The sequence below is a fragment of the Ahaetulla prasina genome, chromosome 7 (genome assembly GCF_028640845.1).
Source record: "Ahaetulla prasina isolate Xishuangbanna chromosome 7, ASM2864084v1, whole genome shotgun sequence".
NCBI lineage: Eukaryota > Metazoa > Chordata > Lepidosauria > Squamata > Colubridae > Ahaetulla > Ahaetulla prasina.
The window spans coordinates 65,267,652-65,281,844 of record NC_080545.1 but is presented as its reverse complement, the minus strand read 5'-3'; the positions used below and the strand labels follow the sequence as shown (position 1 = coordinate 65,281,844).

General features: G+C 39.0%; 1 protein-coding gene across 1 annotated transcript; it reads right to left on the bottom strand.

The window, feature by feature from the left end:
- Positions 1–1,010: 1,010 nt before the first annotated feature.
- On the bottom strand, positions 1,011–12,034 carry NAGA (alpha-N-acetylgalactosaminidase). The gene is made up of 9 exons (XM_058191880.1): positions 11,883–12,034; positions 9,651–9,823; positions 8,106–8,280; positions 6,881–7,058; positions 6,576–6,670; positions 5,500–5,661; positions 3,783–3,980; positions 2,855–2,998; positions 1,011–2,400 (listed from the first exon to the last, which is right to left on the bottom strand). Exons 1-9 carry the CDS (start codon positions 11,892–11,894, stop codon positions 2,218–2,220), a joined length of 1,320 nt encoding a protein of 439 aa, XP_058047863.1. The 5' UTR covers positions 11,895–12,034; the 3' UTR covers positions 1,011–2,217.
- Positions 12,035–14,193: the final 2,159 nt, after the last annotated feature.

The following is a 14,193-nucleotide window of genomic DNA, read 5'->3' as shown; positions in this document are numbered from 1 at the left end:
TGTCTACTGCTGCCTTAAGCGTTCTCTCAGCAGTTCATCTTTGGGTGCCAACTTATTGATGTATTTGTGGATGCTCCGAGTTTTGTCCAGGACAGCAGCTTTGACACTCACTAGACCCTGCCCACCCTCCTTCTGGTAAGTGTACAATTTCTACATGTTGGGCTTGGGGTGGAAACCTCTGTAAATTGTGAGGAGCCTTAAAGTATTCACATCAGCAGCTTCCATGCCTTTGGCCAGCTCACTATACTGGACAGGTATCTGATGACTAGCAGGGCATATATATGGATCTACCTAATGATCTGGCTGTTCAGAACTTGTCTTATCCTTTGTGGTATTTTGATATTGCTGTCTTCCTTGCCTCCTCATGGTTATCATGTGACTGGGATACCAAGGTGCCTGAACTGGCCTGTACACTTGCTACACTGGGAATTCCACCTCATCAGTTGAAACTACTTTCCCTCTTTTGACTACCATCCAGTCACATTTCTCCCATCTGAATGACATCCCAAAATCCTCATTGTAGATCCATGTCAGATGGAGTTAAGCCTTGATTGCTCCTACCATGATTGGGACCATTTGGCCTTTACTTTCCACATCCTTTCTAGTTCCTCCTTCAGGTCCTGGTACTTATCCAGCTTCTCTTATTCCTTCCTTCACTTGGCACTGCTGCATCTATCGCCACTGCTATTTTTTGGTTCTTGTCTACCACAATGACTGTTTAATTGGTTAGTACTTGTCTATCCTAGATCTGGAAGTCCTATAGCAGGAGTGCCCAACCCCTGGGTTGTGAACTATTACCAATCCATGGCCTGTTAGGAACTGGGCTGTGAGTGAGGCAAGTGAGCAAAGCTTCATGTGCGCAGGATCTAGATTGCATGTGAAGACCACCACCACCACCACCACCGTGTATGGAAGAATTGTCTCACGAAACCAGTCCCTGGTGCCAGAAAGGTTGGGCACTGCTGTCCTACAGGATCTTAGCCCTCCATGACCTTATGCATGATCTCCCATTTGGATTTGTGTCTTTCCATATACTGTGCACATGTTCCTGTACACAATGCTGCTTGGTTGTGTCATTCAGTATATGCTGTTCCTGCCAGCATCTTACACCCTGCTATTATGTATTAAGACTGCCTCTTACGTCTCTGCATAGTTTGCACTTTGCATCTTATCTAGTGTGGTGAATCTTTGCTTCTATGGATCTAGTGCTTAATGCCTGTTCTTGTGCTGCTATGATTGGTGCTTCAGTGCTGCCTTTTAATCCATTTCATATATATAAATTGAGTGGCATGCTGTCCAGGTTTTCTGTTATAAAACAAATAACCTAAATAATAGTTTCTAGATAAATACTGTCACAGTACTAAAAGAAGCTTATTGAAAAAAAGGGTGAATAAAACTAAGGAAACTTATTGTGGTAATCTCCAGATGTGATAGATTATATTTTGGCTGGCAATTCTGGGATTCAGTTACATCAAAAGTACAGTATGTGACTAGGAAAAATGTACAAGAAAAAATAAACCACAGAATTAGCAAACACTTTGGAATTGTATTCATTTTTAATCAAATCATTTCTGAAACAATCTTTACTCAAAACCTGATTTAAAAATATAAACATCTGAACATATGGTGAAAAAAAAAGTCACTGAAGAGTTGTTTATAACAAAAGAATAAAAATTACAAAAATCCTGGAAAATTAGGCAAGCAAGCCAGAGAAGAAGCTACTATAGAAGAAATGCTAGAAAGGTAACAAAAAGAACTTTTGCAATTATTTCAATTACTGACATAATTGATACCATATAGTGCAATAGTTTGAAATTCTGTGCATTAAATGATAATTCAATTTTGGAATCCAGGAAATCTATAATTCAGTAACCTATAGGAATTTCCTTATACAAAATATGATCAGGTTTTTACTTATGCTTATATATGGGCATCTGGTTGATCATCTCAATGCATGTGACCATCATTAGCAGTCTAATCTACATAAATAGGAACACATGGATATTCTTATTTATGTCTACTTAGAAGTATTGGATTGCATACTAGTGAACTAAAAGCATCATCCATTGTGTGTAGAGGTAGATCTCAATTTGTATATTGTGTAAAACTGCCATCCTACACAAACCATTTTTTCCCTCTGTTGAGGTACCACAAGCGTACCAATAGGGAATGGAGAATCCTTAGCAACTTTCCAATAAGTTATTCAACTACTGGCTGTCACAGATTAAAGGGACTGAATTTCTTTGCTTTCACCTGCTGCTTTATGAAGTTGAAAGACTGTTCCAGCTTCATTGTTGGGTACAGATACCACATGACTACACCAGAGGGATTAATCACCACTGTGAAGTTGGTAGCAATCTTCAGATCACTGATTATTTCACTGGTGTACACATCCTGTGCCTAGCAAAAACAAAAGCAGATAAGTGGATAAATGATCATATGTGCATCTACTACGGAACTACTCACATATTCTAGTAGCTGTTCCATAGCAACGTTTTATCCCAATGAAAAATACTAAAGCTTAATTGCTGTACAACTTGAATTCTAAAGTCTTAAAATAGTAAATCATCCTGTTACTCCTTCGTCACAAATGAATGGTAGTGCTGGGGGAGGGGATGGAGTTTAGGCTTTACGATTTATTTTGCTATGTATAGTTTTATCACTCCAGGAAATAACATGATTAAAGTTTTTTTTAAAGCCAAGATATGGCCATATTAAATTCAATAACATGGGGCAAAATATAAATAAGCATTACTGTGTAGAATTTGAGATTGTCAGCTTGTCATATCCCACCCCCCAAAATGTTTTCAGCAATGGAGAGGAAGACCACATACAGGTGGGTTTTTGTACTTACTTCATAGACAGCATTTGCTGTAAAATTGAGCTGTGCAAGGGAAGTTGTGTAGCGATATGGCATGTCTGTCCTCCGACTAAAGAAAAGCAGAGCACTGGCTGAGTGGGAAAGAGGCCGCAGAAATACTTCAATTTGAGATTTCTCCTATAAAATAATGGATAGATTAACACTTGCTATTAAGGATAATGATGGAAACTGAATATTTTTTGATATGGGACACATCTTATCAATGGCTAGAAGTTAGAAAGGAGGAGATATAAAGGGAAGTAATGGCATAGAAGAGAGTTGTTAAAGAAGATGATGTTAAATGTTAAGTATTAAGATTATTATATTATGTTATTATGTTATTAATATGACCGGGATGGCTAAATATAATGAATATGTATAAACATGACTATCTAAACATAATTGTACCAGAATATACACTGTTTGATGAAAATTGAATGTTATATAAATAAAACAAACAAAACAAGGGGAAAAAGAATCAGATTGAAAAGCATGTTCTTCTAAAGGAAATCTTTCCCAGGACATTAACAGGAAATGGTGATGTTGTCATATAGGAAAAGACAATTCTTCAACTATAATTGTTATGAGTTATGGAGCTCATACTCGATCTAACCCAATTCACAGTGCTGTAATTTTGGCCAAAAACATCATGGGCAACACCATATACACCCAGGTTTCCTACCCTTCTTCCTTCCAGATAAATTAAGAAAACAATAATGACAATGGATCTGGAGTATGCCAAATTGCTGAAAGATAATATATTGTCTCCTAAGCTCCTTAGAAGAGAGGAGCACGAATGTACAGTAATAAATATCCTTGTCTTAACTAATGATCTTCCCACGTAAGAGGGTCAAAAAGCAGGAATATACACTCGAGTTCCAGGGATTTACACAAGGTTCTCCAGATGCTAGGTCTTCATTACCTGAAGGATTCTACGCCCTTGAATTCCCAGGGGATCTTGGTTAATTTTAATCATCAATTTGTTTTGTAGAATCTCCTTGGCACTTTCAGAAATAACACGGAGGTCTGTGGACATGAAAAGAGGAGCAGCCATAATTGTCCATAAGGCCATCTGGGACTTGGACTCTTCAAGGCTCAGACCAAAGTTTCCGATGATTAGCTGCAGGACAAAGAAGAGGTTAACCCAGAGGTGAGTAATAAAGTCAAGAATGAAAGCAAAAGAAAACAAAAGCTGCATATGGACTGATTTCAAGAGAACTCTTGTTGAATAAAGGTGACTTTTTATTTATTGTTGTTATTATTATTTTTTATTAATTTATTTACTCATATGCTAAATAAACAAGATAACTAGGTAGATTTACTCAATGCCTCTGATTGGACTAACCTTCCCCAATTTTCTTCTAGAAGAAAGTTTAGGAAATAATATCAAGGCTGAATAAATTCCAATATCCCACTGGGTAAACAGAGACATAACTACAGGTAGTCCTTGATTTACAACAGTTCATTTAGTGATCAAAGTTACAACGTCATTGGAAAAAGTGAGTTATGACCATTTTTCACACTTACGGCAGGGGTGAAATGCTCCCGGTTTGGACTGGTTCAGCTGAGCCAGTAGCGATGATAGCCGGTGGTTCAGAAAACCAGTAGCAATGGCAGCTCGAGGTTCTGCCCACCTGCCCAGTCATCATTACTTCCTGGTTTTAACCAGGAAATAACCTGTTTTTTACCCTCTGCACGTGCCCAGAAGGGTTTGTGCATGTGCAGAGGATCGGTGCGTGCACTTCTGAACTGGTAGGGAAGGTAAATAGATTTCACCCCAACTTATGGCCATTGTGGCATCTCCATGGTCACACCATCAAAATTCAAATGCTTGGCAACCGACTCCTATTTATGATGGTTGTGATGGTAGTGTCCTGGGGTATGATGGTAGTGTCCTGGGGTCATATGATCACTTTTTGAGACCTTCTGACAAGCAAAGTCAATGGGAAAGACTGATTCACTTAACAACCGTGTTACTAACTTAACAACTACAATGATTCACTTAATAACTGTGGCAAGAAAGGTTGTAAAACGGAGCAAAATTCACTTAACAAACATCTAATTTAGCAACATAAATTTTGGGCTCAATAGTGGTCATAAGTTGAAGACTACCTGTATTAAGTCCTGCATCCTAGGGATGTCAGTTTAAATAAATAAATAAATAAACATTAGGTACAAAAATTACTACATTAATGAGGGTAGAAGGAGATAATGAAGCTTTAAAAACTAAAAAAAATCCATACATAGCAAAACAAGCTATATTTTCAAAGGACCTCAGAGTAACCAAATCAGTACGATTTATAGCTGCTTATCCTTTCAATATAATGTTTTTGAAAAAATTAGCAATACACGCCTATTTGTATGAATTATTTTACTAATAGAGTTCAGGTTTTCTGTGATATTTCTAGTGTAGGTTATACTCACTGAGATTAAAATAATGGATATGTGCAGCAAATTTAAGAATGTAACACAAATGGCTTGTCTACTTAAATTACCTGCAAGAGTTGAAAACAAGGTGAAAGAACATATAAATTCCTGCCAGCAGTCAACTTCATTAGCTTTTTTCTAGCTTTAGCATTCCAAAGAGAGCCTCTCTCATCCACTTAGCTTTCATATTATCCTCTTCAGCTCAACATTACCATGTCAGGGTCATTCCAATGGCCAGGGCCAGCTGCTGGCTGAAGTACATCCTGATTTGTTGAGAACCATTCCACAATAGAGAGGACACTTTCCCAAGAGTCTTGTATGTCACCAAAGTTTCTCCAGAGGTTGCATATATTTGCTAAAAGTGTATAGTTAACCTAAAACAAAACAATTGCATGAAACATAATAATTACAGTCAGCTTGGCATGATATATCTTTTGGAAATGATCATCAAATTACATCATTTTGGCTCCTCTGGATGTATTTAATATATAGGGGAAATACTGTATATATTGGAAAGAAGAAAACCCAAGTTAAACAATTAGCTATAATTACTTTGCTACCCAACTAAAGCAGGGGTGTCAAACTCAAGGCTCACGGATTCGGCCCAATATGTGGTCTACCCATCATGGTCTACCCAATTCGAAGAGGAAAGATCGGACCAGCGTGGCTTCAGCCCCGTCTACCCAATGTGAAAAAGAAACATGCCAGCAGTTTGGGGAATGGCATCAAGGTGGCCAACCCCATCCAGTTGGCTACGCCCACCAGGTTGGCCATGCCTGGCCGGCCCCCCAAAGTCAACCACAGCCCTGATGCGGCCCTCAATGAAATTGAGTTAGACACCCCTAAACTAAAGCAACATAGTTATGTCACTATAGCAAAGAAAAATGGATAGAACTGCTCAAAGGATGTGTTAACAGAGTAACTATCACTCATAATTACAGTATCACTGTATCACTAATGATTAACAAAATATGTAACATCCAATAGCACTATATTATTATGTAGTACTACAAAGGGTAAGTAATAAGCTTGTTAATAAAAATTACTGCTTCAGCCAACTAAAGCATTGTGCCAACAGATCTAAGTGGATTGATGCTAAACCTCAATGCAAATTAAATGAGTACATTTATGGATCCCATGTCTCTTGCAAATTAAATGAGTACATTTATGGATCCCACATCACACCAAATTGTTAAAATGTGATGCAAAACCTTCATTTAAAATTCTGAAGAAGTTCAAGGGACAGAAGCTTTAAGATCACCCCCATCCTTCCTCAAATACAACTTACTGCAGGTGGGAGTCCCCCTTGATAGGCTGGCCAACTGCAGGAATAGGCAATGGGATGACCTGTTACATTCAGAGCCTTGGACATTCTAGGATAACCTTTGGAAAACAAGAATCATTATCCATTTGAGTTAAAGTCACAATTTATTTAAACCAAATTATTTTAGCTGGTTGATGCTTAATATAATTACTATCCCAAGTCTACATTTGACATCTTAAACAAAGGCAATTAAAATATATTATTTTAGCAACTTTTGGTGCACTGACAAAAGAAGCAGAATAGAGGAATGCTAAAGCCTTGAACTTTACCTTGGGCTTGTTCATCCGATGATGAGTAGCAACCATCTAGTTTCAGCATGTCCACTCCCCATTGTGCAAACGTTAAAGCATCTTGTTCAGTACAATTTAATGTAGTACCCGGGTAACCTGCACAGGTATGGGTGCCTAGGTCACCATAAATGCCAAGTTTCAGACCCCGTGAGTGAACCTGCCAAAATATGCCATGACTTGTGAGATCAAGACAGAAGACCCATGAAAAATTTATGCAATGGAGGAAACAACAGAAACATTGTTATTGTTGGTATTGGTGAACGTCTTTTTAAAATCCCTTCTTCAAAAGTTCATAATTCTCCTCTTCCTCCTCATTTACAGATTATCTCAACAATTTTGGTTTAAATTGAAATTGGTTACTGGATGAGTAGTTACCTAATGAGTGTTAAAACTATGAATAACTAGTTACCCAAACAAACTCCCCAAGGATGAACTCTTCTTTTATATAAATTTGTAAAGGTTTCCACCAATGGAAGGATACAAATGTGAATTAAATAGAACACTGATACAGCAATATTTATTATGTGACAGCATTTACCCCTTTTATAAGGATACAAACATTTCTGCTGAGTGGCCAGTTCAAATTATGCTTCTGCCCATCATTGCATAAGATGACAGACAGAAAACATTTAAAAGGTATGTTTCATTATTGCTTCTTACTCAACAGCCAACCCTTTCTTTTCCGATCTAATCCTTTTCAGATATGTTAGCTTTAAATCCTATCATCCTTATTCAGCACAGCCATTCACTATGCTGGAAATTTGTTAGGAATACTGAAGGTCCAAATATCTGGAGGGTACCAAGCTGGATGACACAATAGAAAACTGATAAGCTTTTCAAAAATATCCATTGCCGAGGACTGTGTTTGAAAACATCGAGTTTGAACTGGCAGAATAATCTGGTGGTTTAGACGCAGAGTTTCTTGCCCAGCAACATGGCCCTTTGGATGTTCCTCACTGGATAACTTTGAGCAAAAGTGCTTTCACTCAGCTCAACTTACTGTACAAGTCCAGATCTATGACTGTAAATTGGCCAGACCTCAAGAATTTTCTACAGCAATTAAGAACCAAGCCCTTGATCTTTTGGAGAATTCACAAAGTTTCTCTGGAATTTCTCTTGAATGTTGGCTAAGGGTTTGATCTTTTTTTTTTAAATCACAGTTGGGTCACTTGATCTCACTCTCACCTCAGAAATATTCACTTACATAATCTGCCAAGGCTTTGATCCCTCTGGGAAACCTCTCAGGATCTGGAATCAGATGTCCCATCATATTCCGCTTCTTTGCCATCCAGCAATCATCAATATTCACGTACTCATAGCCCAGCTCCCTCCAACCATCCATGGCCAGACGATCTGCCATTTCCATGAAGAGTGTCTCACTGTCCCACAAATGGAAAAGCAGTTTATAAGGAAACAAGAACAACAAGCCAAGTGGACAATGCGGAATAACCATTGGGAACTATCAGGCATAAAAATTACTGTTCTGACAATGTCAGCTTCACACTGCACTGACATAATCTGCTACAGTCATGCAGTAGTTTATTCTCCACAATAGATAAAAAGGTTCGTTTCTCTGTCAGGTCCTCACTACCACTCTTTCATACTTAATATTTTGCTGCAATAATCTGGAAGTAAAATAAAAATAGATATTCCTACAGTATTGTTTTCATCAATGCTCTTCCTTATGGACAGGATCCTTCTGTTTTCTTAAAAATATGCCCCATTCAACCAATGTCACTATGAGAATGAAAAGTTCACTTATTAATATGTCTAAACTCATAACTGCCAATCAAGAGACTTAAACAGAGGCTTGAGTAAAATAGCATTTAATCTTGGCCAAGTTTAAATTGGTTAGTCGTTCCAAACACATAGAATGCATACATGCTGGGAAGAACCACACACGAGACATAGCAAGGTTCTCTTTTATACCCAAAAAGGTCTTTGAAGTATTCTTGAGGAATGTAAACCCCCAACTCTGGCATCCATGATTTGTGTATCCGGGAAACTGGTTTACATATTCCCATAGTAAAAGTCAGTGAATGTAATCTAACTCCAGATTTACATCCATCTGCATTGTTTATCTTTTCTTCCTTTGTCTTCTAAATTAGCCACTTGGTCCCCTATTTAACAGTACAGAGGTATGTAGATTGCTTTGCTAGTTTGGGATATGTGACAATTTCTTGTGGGAAACAGAGTGGCATTTTATGGAGGTTTTTAGATCTTAATGCAGGTTAATGCAGGAAGGATGTACTTTTACAGCAGTAAACTTTTAGTGCAAGTGTATGTTCTTCATGAGGAAGGAAATGCAAGTATACAAAGACATCAGTATATATGTTGCAGGAAACAATTCTAGTATTTTAGTATATATGTTCCCTTCAAGAATAAACAAAAAGCTGTAGGCTAGGCTCTTTTATTGGTTCTTGTCAAACAACTACATGTTTGTATACTGTAGTACAAGGTAAATTAATTAGTGATTTCCTCATATGTTTTCATTTTCATTAATATTTTTATGTAGCAGAACGATTCAGCATTCTTTTCTCAACTATGCACAATGAGAAAATTAAACTACAGTTTGGCAACAAGATTCAGAGAAGCATGAGGACTTTTAGGGGAGGCAGATGCTGCCCTGGAGCTTCAGATGTTCTAGGTTTCATACCATCCCTCATCTTGAATCCCAGGATTTTGAAACCCAGGAACATATCTGGAAAAAGATTGGACTCTGTACCCTTTCCAAGGTTCTTCCACTCACCTGATACAATTATGGGGATCTGCCTTGCAATCAATATTACAACGAAAGCGCTCCCAAGCAAGCCACCCCATTGGAGGCGTTCTCATAAGTCCATTCTCCAAAGCCAGGGAGAAGGCATGGAGTAGAAGAAGGAAGACAATGTGTTTCATGACCATGGATTTGAGGGATGACCACTGCAAAAGAGGTGGGCAGAGTGGGGAGGAAACATAATGAAATACCACTTTCTACTGTTTCCATTCTGCTCCAATGGCTTCTTCACCCTTATCTAATGAGATTAAATATTTATAAGCTTTCAGTTCCACCTGCACCCTTTTTTCTTTCTTTCACAAAGTGTAGCAGTGAAATGTTGAAATCTTCAATTAGACAGTTACCTTTTTTGCCTTGAACCCAGAAACTATGGTTATCATCTTCAGAACAACTGAACATCTTACACAATCAAAACATGCATATCACCAAGATAAAATTTTATAAGTTATCATTAAGTCCTTGCTCTTTTTTCTTTCCTTTGAGTGAATTTTGATTTTGATAACTGCCTGGACTAGTGCCTGCAATTTTCTTGGCAAGATTTTTGGAAATATTTTGCCACTGCCTTTTTTCTAGGGCTAAGGCCCAAGGTCATCCAGCTGGTTTCGTGCTGAAGGTAGGATTAGAATTTACAACCTCTGGTTTCTAGCCTAGTGCTTTAACCACTACACCAAATTGACTCTCTGTTGCATATTATTTTAAATTTTATCAGTGATTTTTAGAGCACTGTTGATATATCCCACATTTATTTGCTAAAGAAATTTATATAGCTGCTTATCCAAAATAACTCTGGGCAGCGAACAAAATGCAAACATAATACAATAAAAAAACCTTTTCAAACAATAAACTGCAGCCCTGGTAGAAGCTCACATCTATCTACGAACCACTCTATGCCAGCTCTGTCTAAATTTACTTTTTAAAACAATGCCTCAACCAGTACTGTTCCATTTCACACTATAATGCCACTAGTTGCCATCAGCTATAATGCTCTATTCTTTGGAGATCTTATCTATAAGCCACATGTTCTTTATCACTCTTATTTGTGACAAATATCTGAGAATGACCCACCCAATTTTTGGGAATTCAGCAAACTTGTATGACAACAATTGAAAAAGAAACTGACTCTGGATTCTACTTACCCTTGCCTGTTTCACACCACAACACTCACACAAGTTCCCAGTGTTGCATTCTGGGACTCATGCTGCTGTTAGAGCAGGATCCTGAAGCACACACAATGATGGAAGCAAAATTACAGACACAGCATTCCTAACTAGCATCTATTAAACTACACTTTCATAAAAAAGATGCTGAATCCACAGGTTCACTAAATTAAGTGCTGTACATCTCTGTGGAGTTCATGAAATGACACAGCCTGGCACTCTGAAGGGCATCAAGTAAGGAAAGTTGGCTTGTGGCATGGTAATTGGCATATAGCAATTCCCAGGTTCACTATCTGACATCTGCTATGAAAGAATCTCAGAACAGCACAGCCAGAGGAAATCTTTTGCAAGGTCTCTGGAGAGCTACTTTCAATCATGTGATACAGTTTTCACTAAGATAAATCTTATGTACTCAGCGTTAAGTAGTTTCATATGAATAATTTAAACCTTTCTGGTATGTGCAGATGCAGAATCAAGCATAACGCCTGGTTCCACTTCCAACTTGGCAATAAGATGCATTACACGCAATCGTCTTGTTTGGGATGAAACAGAATTGCAGCACCTGGCCCAGCTGGACCTGTATCTGAATGGGAAACCATTAAGATAGGCTAACCTGAAAGTTAAAAAATCATGAAGGAAGGCAATAGATTTTTTTTTCAAATTGTTATCAAATCTATCGCTGTGGCAATGAAATTCCCAGGAATCCATCCTCCTCCTCCCCCCTTTCCTTCGCCCCGTGGCTGCTGCAAGCCAGCTTCCGCATTTACAAAGAAACCTTCTACCCGGATGCATCAAGACAGTGGCGGAAATAATTGTATAAATTCGGTATTTCTATCATTTAATGAAAGCATATTTCACGGATGGCACAAACGGCCTAAATTAATTCAAATCTATAACAGTAATCGTAATCAGTAGGTACTCTGGAAAAATTATTCGTTTTTCTGTTCATTTTCTTTGATCAGACAAAAGAAGAAAAAAGACTGTTCCCCATCCCGACCGTTCACGTAATATCAGCCGTCCAAACGTCAAGACCCATCGGGACACTTACGCTATCGGACATTAAACCGCAACCAGTAGTGCATCAACCGCAACCGAAAGCCTGCAAGTCGGTCGCTTCCCTGCACAGGGCTGCTAATCACGTGCTCGCTTCCTTCCACACATCAGCTGATCCTTTGGCTCGCTGCCCAGTACAGCAGATAAACTGCTGAGCTCAGCGCCCAGTCAACTGCGCCACCGCCCTCGCTTTTGTCCCGAGGAAAAGAGGAAGCAGACGCTCCCTGTGACACGTGTACGCGAGTGTCGTTTGAGCTCAGCCCTTTTGACTCGCTGCTGGACCTAACTGAAGTTCATGCACCGTTTCTCCAAGGAAGGTTTTGGATCGTCCAAGGTTCAGAGTAGTAATCGTCCCTTTCATGTCCCTTGGAGACATGAACGAGAGAGGCATCCCCTGTTTATTATTCTAATGGATAAAGAGGGACATTAGGAGAGTGCCTTGCCTCAAAAGTTTTAGGTGGAATAATTTGCTTGGATGGCTCCTCACACTACAGGACATTCTTCCGGTGGCACATTTATGAGCTGAAGTGGTTTACAAAACAAACTAGTAAAAAGGGTTTCAGTTGCTTTTATGCCAATGCCTGAGGAATTAACATAGCATGGAACCAGAGATGCAAGTGTGAATATCCAGTGGAGACAGATCAGCTACAAAACCCAGGGAAACCACTCTTCAGATCTCTTTTGTCCCTTTACTGCACTGTTTTAAACTCACCCATCCTCTCCCCCTTTCTAGTAAATATTAGCTATGACAGGTGAGAATAGAGAATGAAAAGATGAACTATGTCTATATAATTAGGCTGGCCTTACTTACTACTTGGCACCATGAGATTTCTGTTTCAGCCAAGTACAGGTTTCCTACCACCGCCAATTGTCTATTTGTCAATCTCAAATTGTTCCCAAGTGATACATCAGCTCCAGAAATGCTGGCCTTTTTTTAAAGAGCTTGGCAAAATCAACAGTGGTGGCAAAGGCTCCAGCTTAAATAAAGTGACTGATGGCTTAAGTGGACTTTCCTTGTGTCCATGCATGGTTGGTGCTCTGCAGAATGGGTTTGAGCAGCAAGCAGACGGTAGACAGAGCCTTGAGAGAACCAAAATGTCTTAAGACAGGACAGAACACATCGCATAGCTTATGTTGTACCTATAAACTAGTCTGCTCCCATCAGTGGAAACAAATCTTATTTTAAGGCACTGGAACTTCTCTGTGGAATATGGGGGAGGGGAGAGCTAGGTGGTATCTCCTCTTGTCTTGCAGAATTTCTTGGGCCACTACAGGTTGTGTTCTCTGTTCCTAATGAACAGAGAACATTTCCTTCATTTCAGAGAAGAAGAAACAAAAAGCAGCGCCTAATTTCAGTCCACTTTTTTTCATATCCCCCTTCAGCAGCTGTACTTCTCCCTTCTGAAGAAGTGAATGAATGAACCTTTTGTTCATTAACTATCGTTCTTGGATATTTTTAACATGTACTCTCCAGTGCCAGCCCACATTGAGAAGTGTTCTTCAAATATAGCTAAACCAGTTACAGGTACCTGAACAGATTTGTAAGTGGATCACAAGCTTCCTAACAAACAGGAAGCAGCAGGTGAAGCTAAACAGGATCACATCAGATACCTGTACAATTAGCACAGCCCCCCCCCAAGGCTGTGTGGTCTCCCCACTTCTCTCTGTATACCAATGACTGCATCTCCAACGATCCACCTATTAAACTACTGAAGTTCGCAGATGACACAACAGTGATAGGTCTCATTCGAGACAATGACGAATCCACATATAGACATCCACATAGAGACGAGAGGTCTAACGACTAGCCTTGTGGTGCGTCCGAAACAATCTGGAACTGAATACACTCAAAACTGTAGAAATGGTGGTAGACTTTAGGAGAAACACCTCCATACTCCCACCTCTCACAATACTAGACAACACAGTATCAACAATAGAAACCTTCAAATTTCTAGGTTCTATCATATCGCAAGATCTAAAATGGACAGCTAACATCAAAAACATCATCAAAAAAGGACAACAAATGTTCTTTCTGCACCAACTCAGCAAGCTCAAACTGCCCAAGGAGCTGCTGATCCAGTTCTACTGGAATTATTGAGTCTGTCATTTGCACCTCTATAACTGTCTGGTTTGGTTCTGCAACCAACAAGAAAGACACAGACTTCAGAGGATAATTATAACTGCGGAAAAAATAATTGCTACCAACCTGCCTTCCATTGAGGACCTGTATACTGCACGAATCAAGAAGAGGGCCGTGAAAATATTTACAGATCTCTCACATCCTGGACATAAACTGTTTTAACTCC

Bases quoted from the DNA above. Each gene is read 5' to 3' on its own strand.
- NAGA (XM_058191880.1), bottom strand. The intron at 3,981-5,499 runs GTAATGTTGAGC...TTTGTCCTGCAG, and splicing joins ATTGGAATGACCCTGACATG to CTAATCATCGGAAACTTTGG. The intron at 2,999-3,782 runs GTAATGAAGACC...ATTATTTTATAG, and splicing joins AAGGGCGTAGAATCCTTCAG to GAGAAATCTCAAATTGAAGT.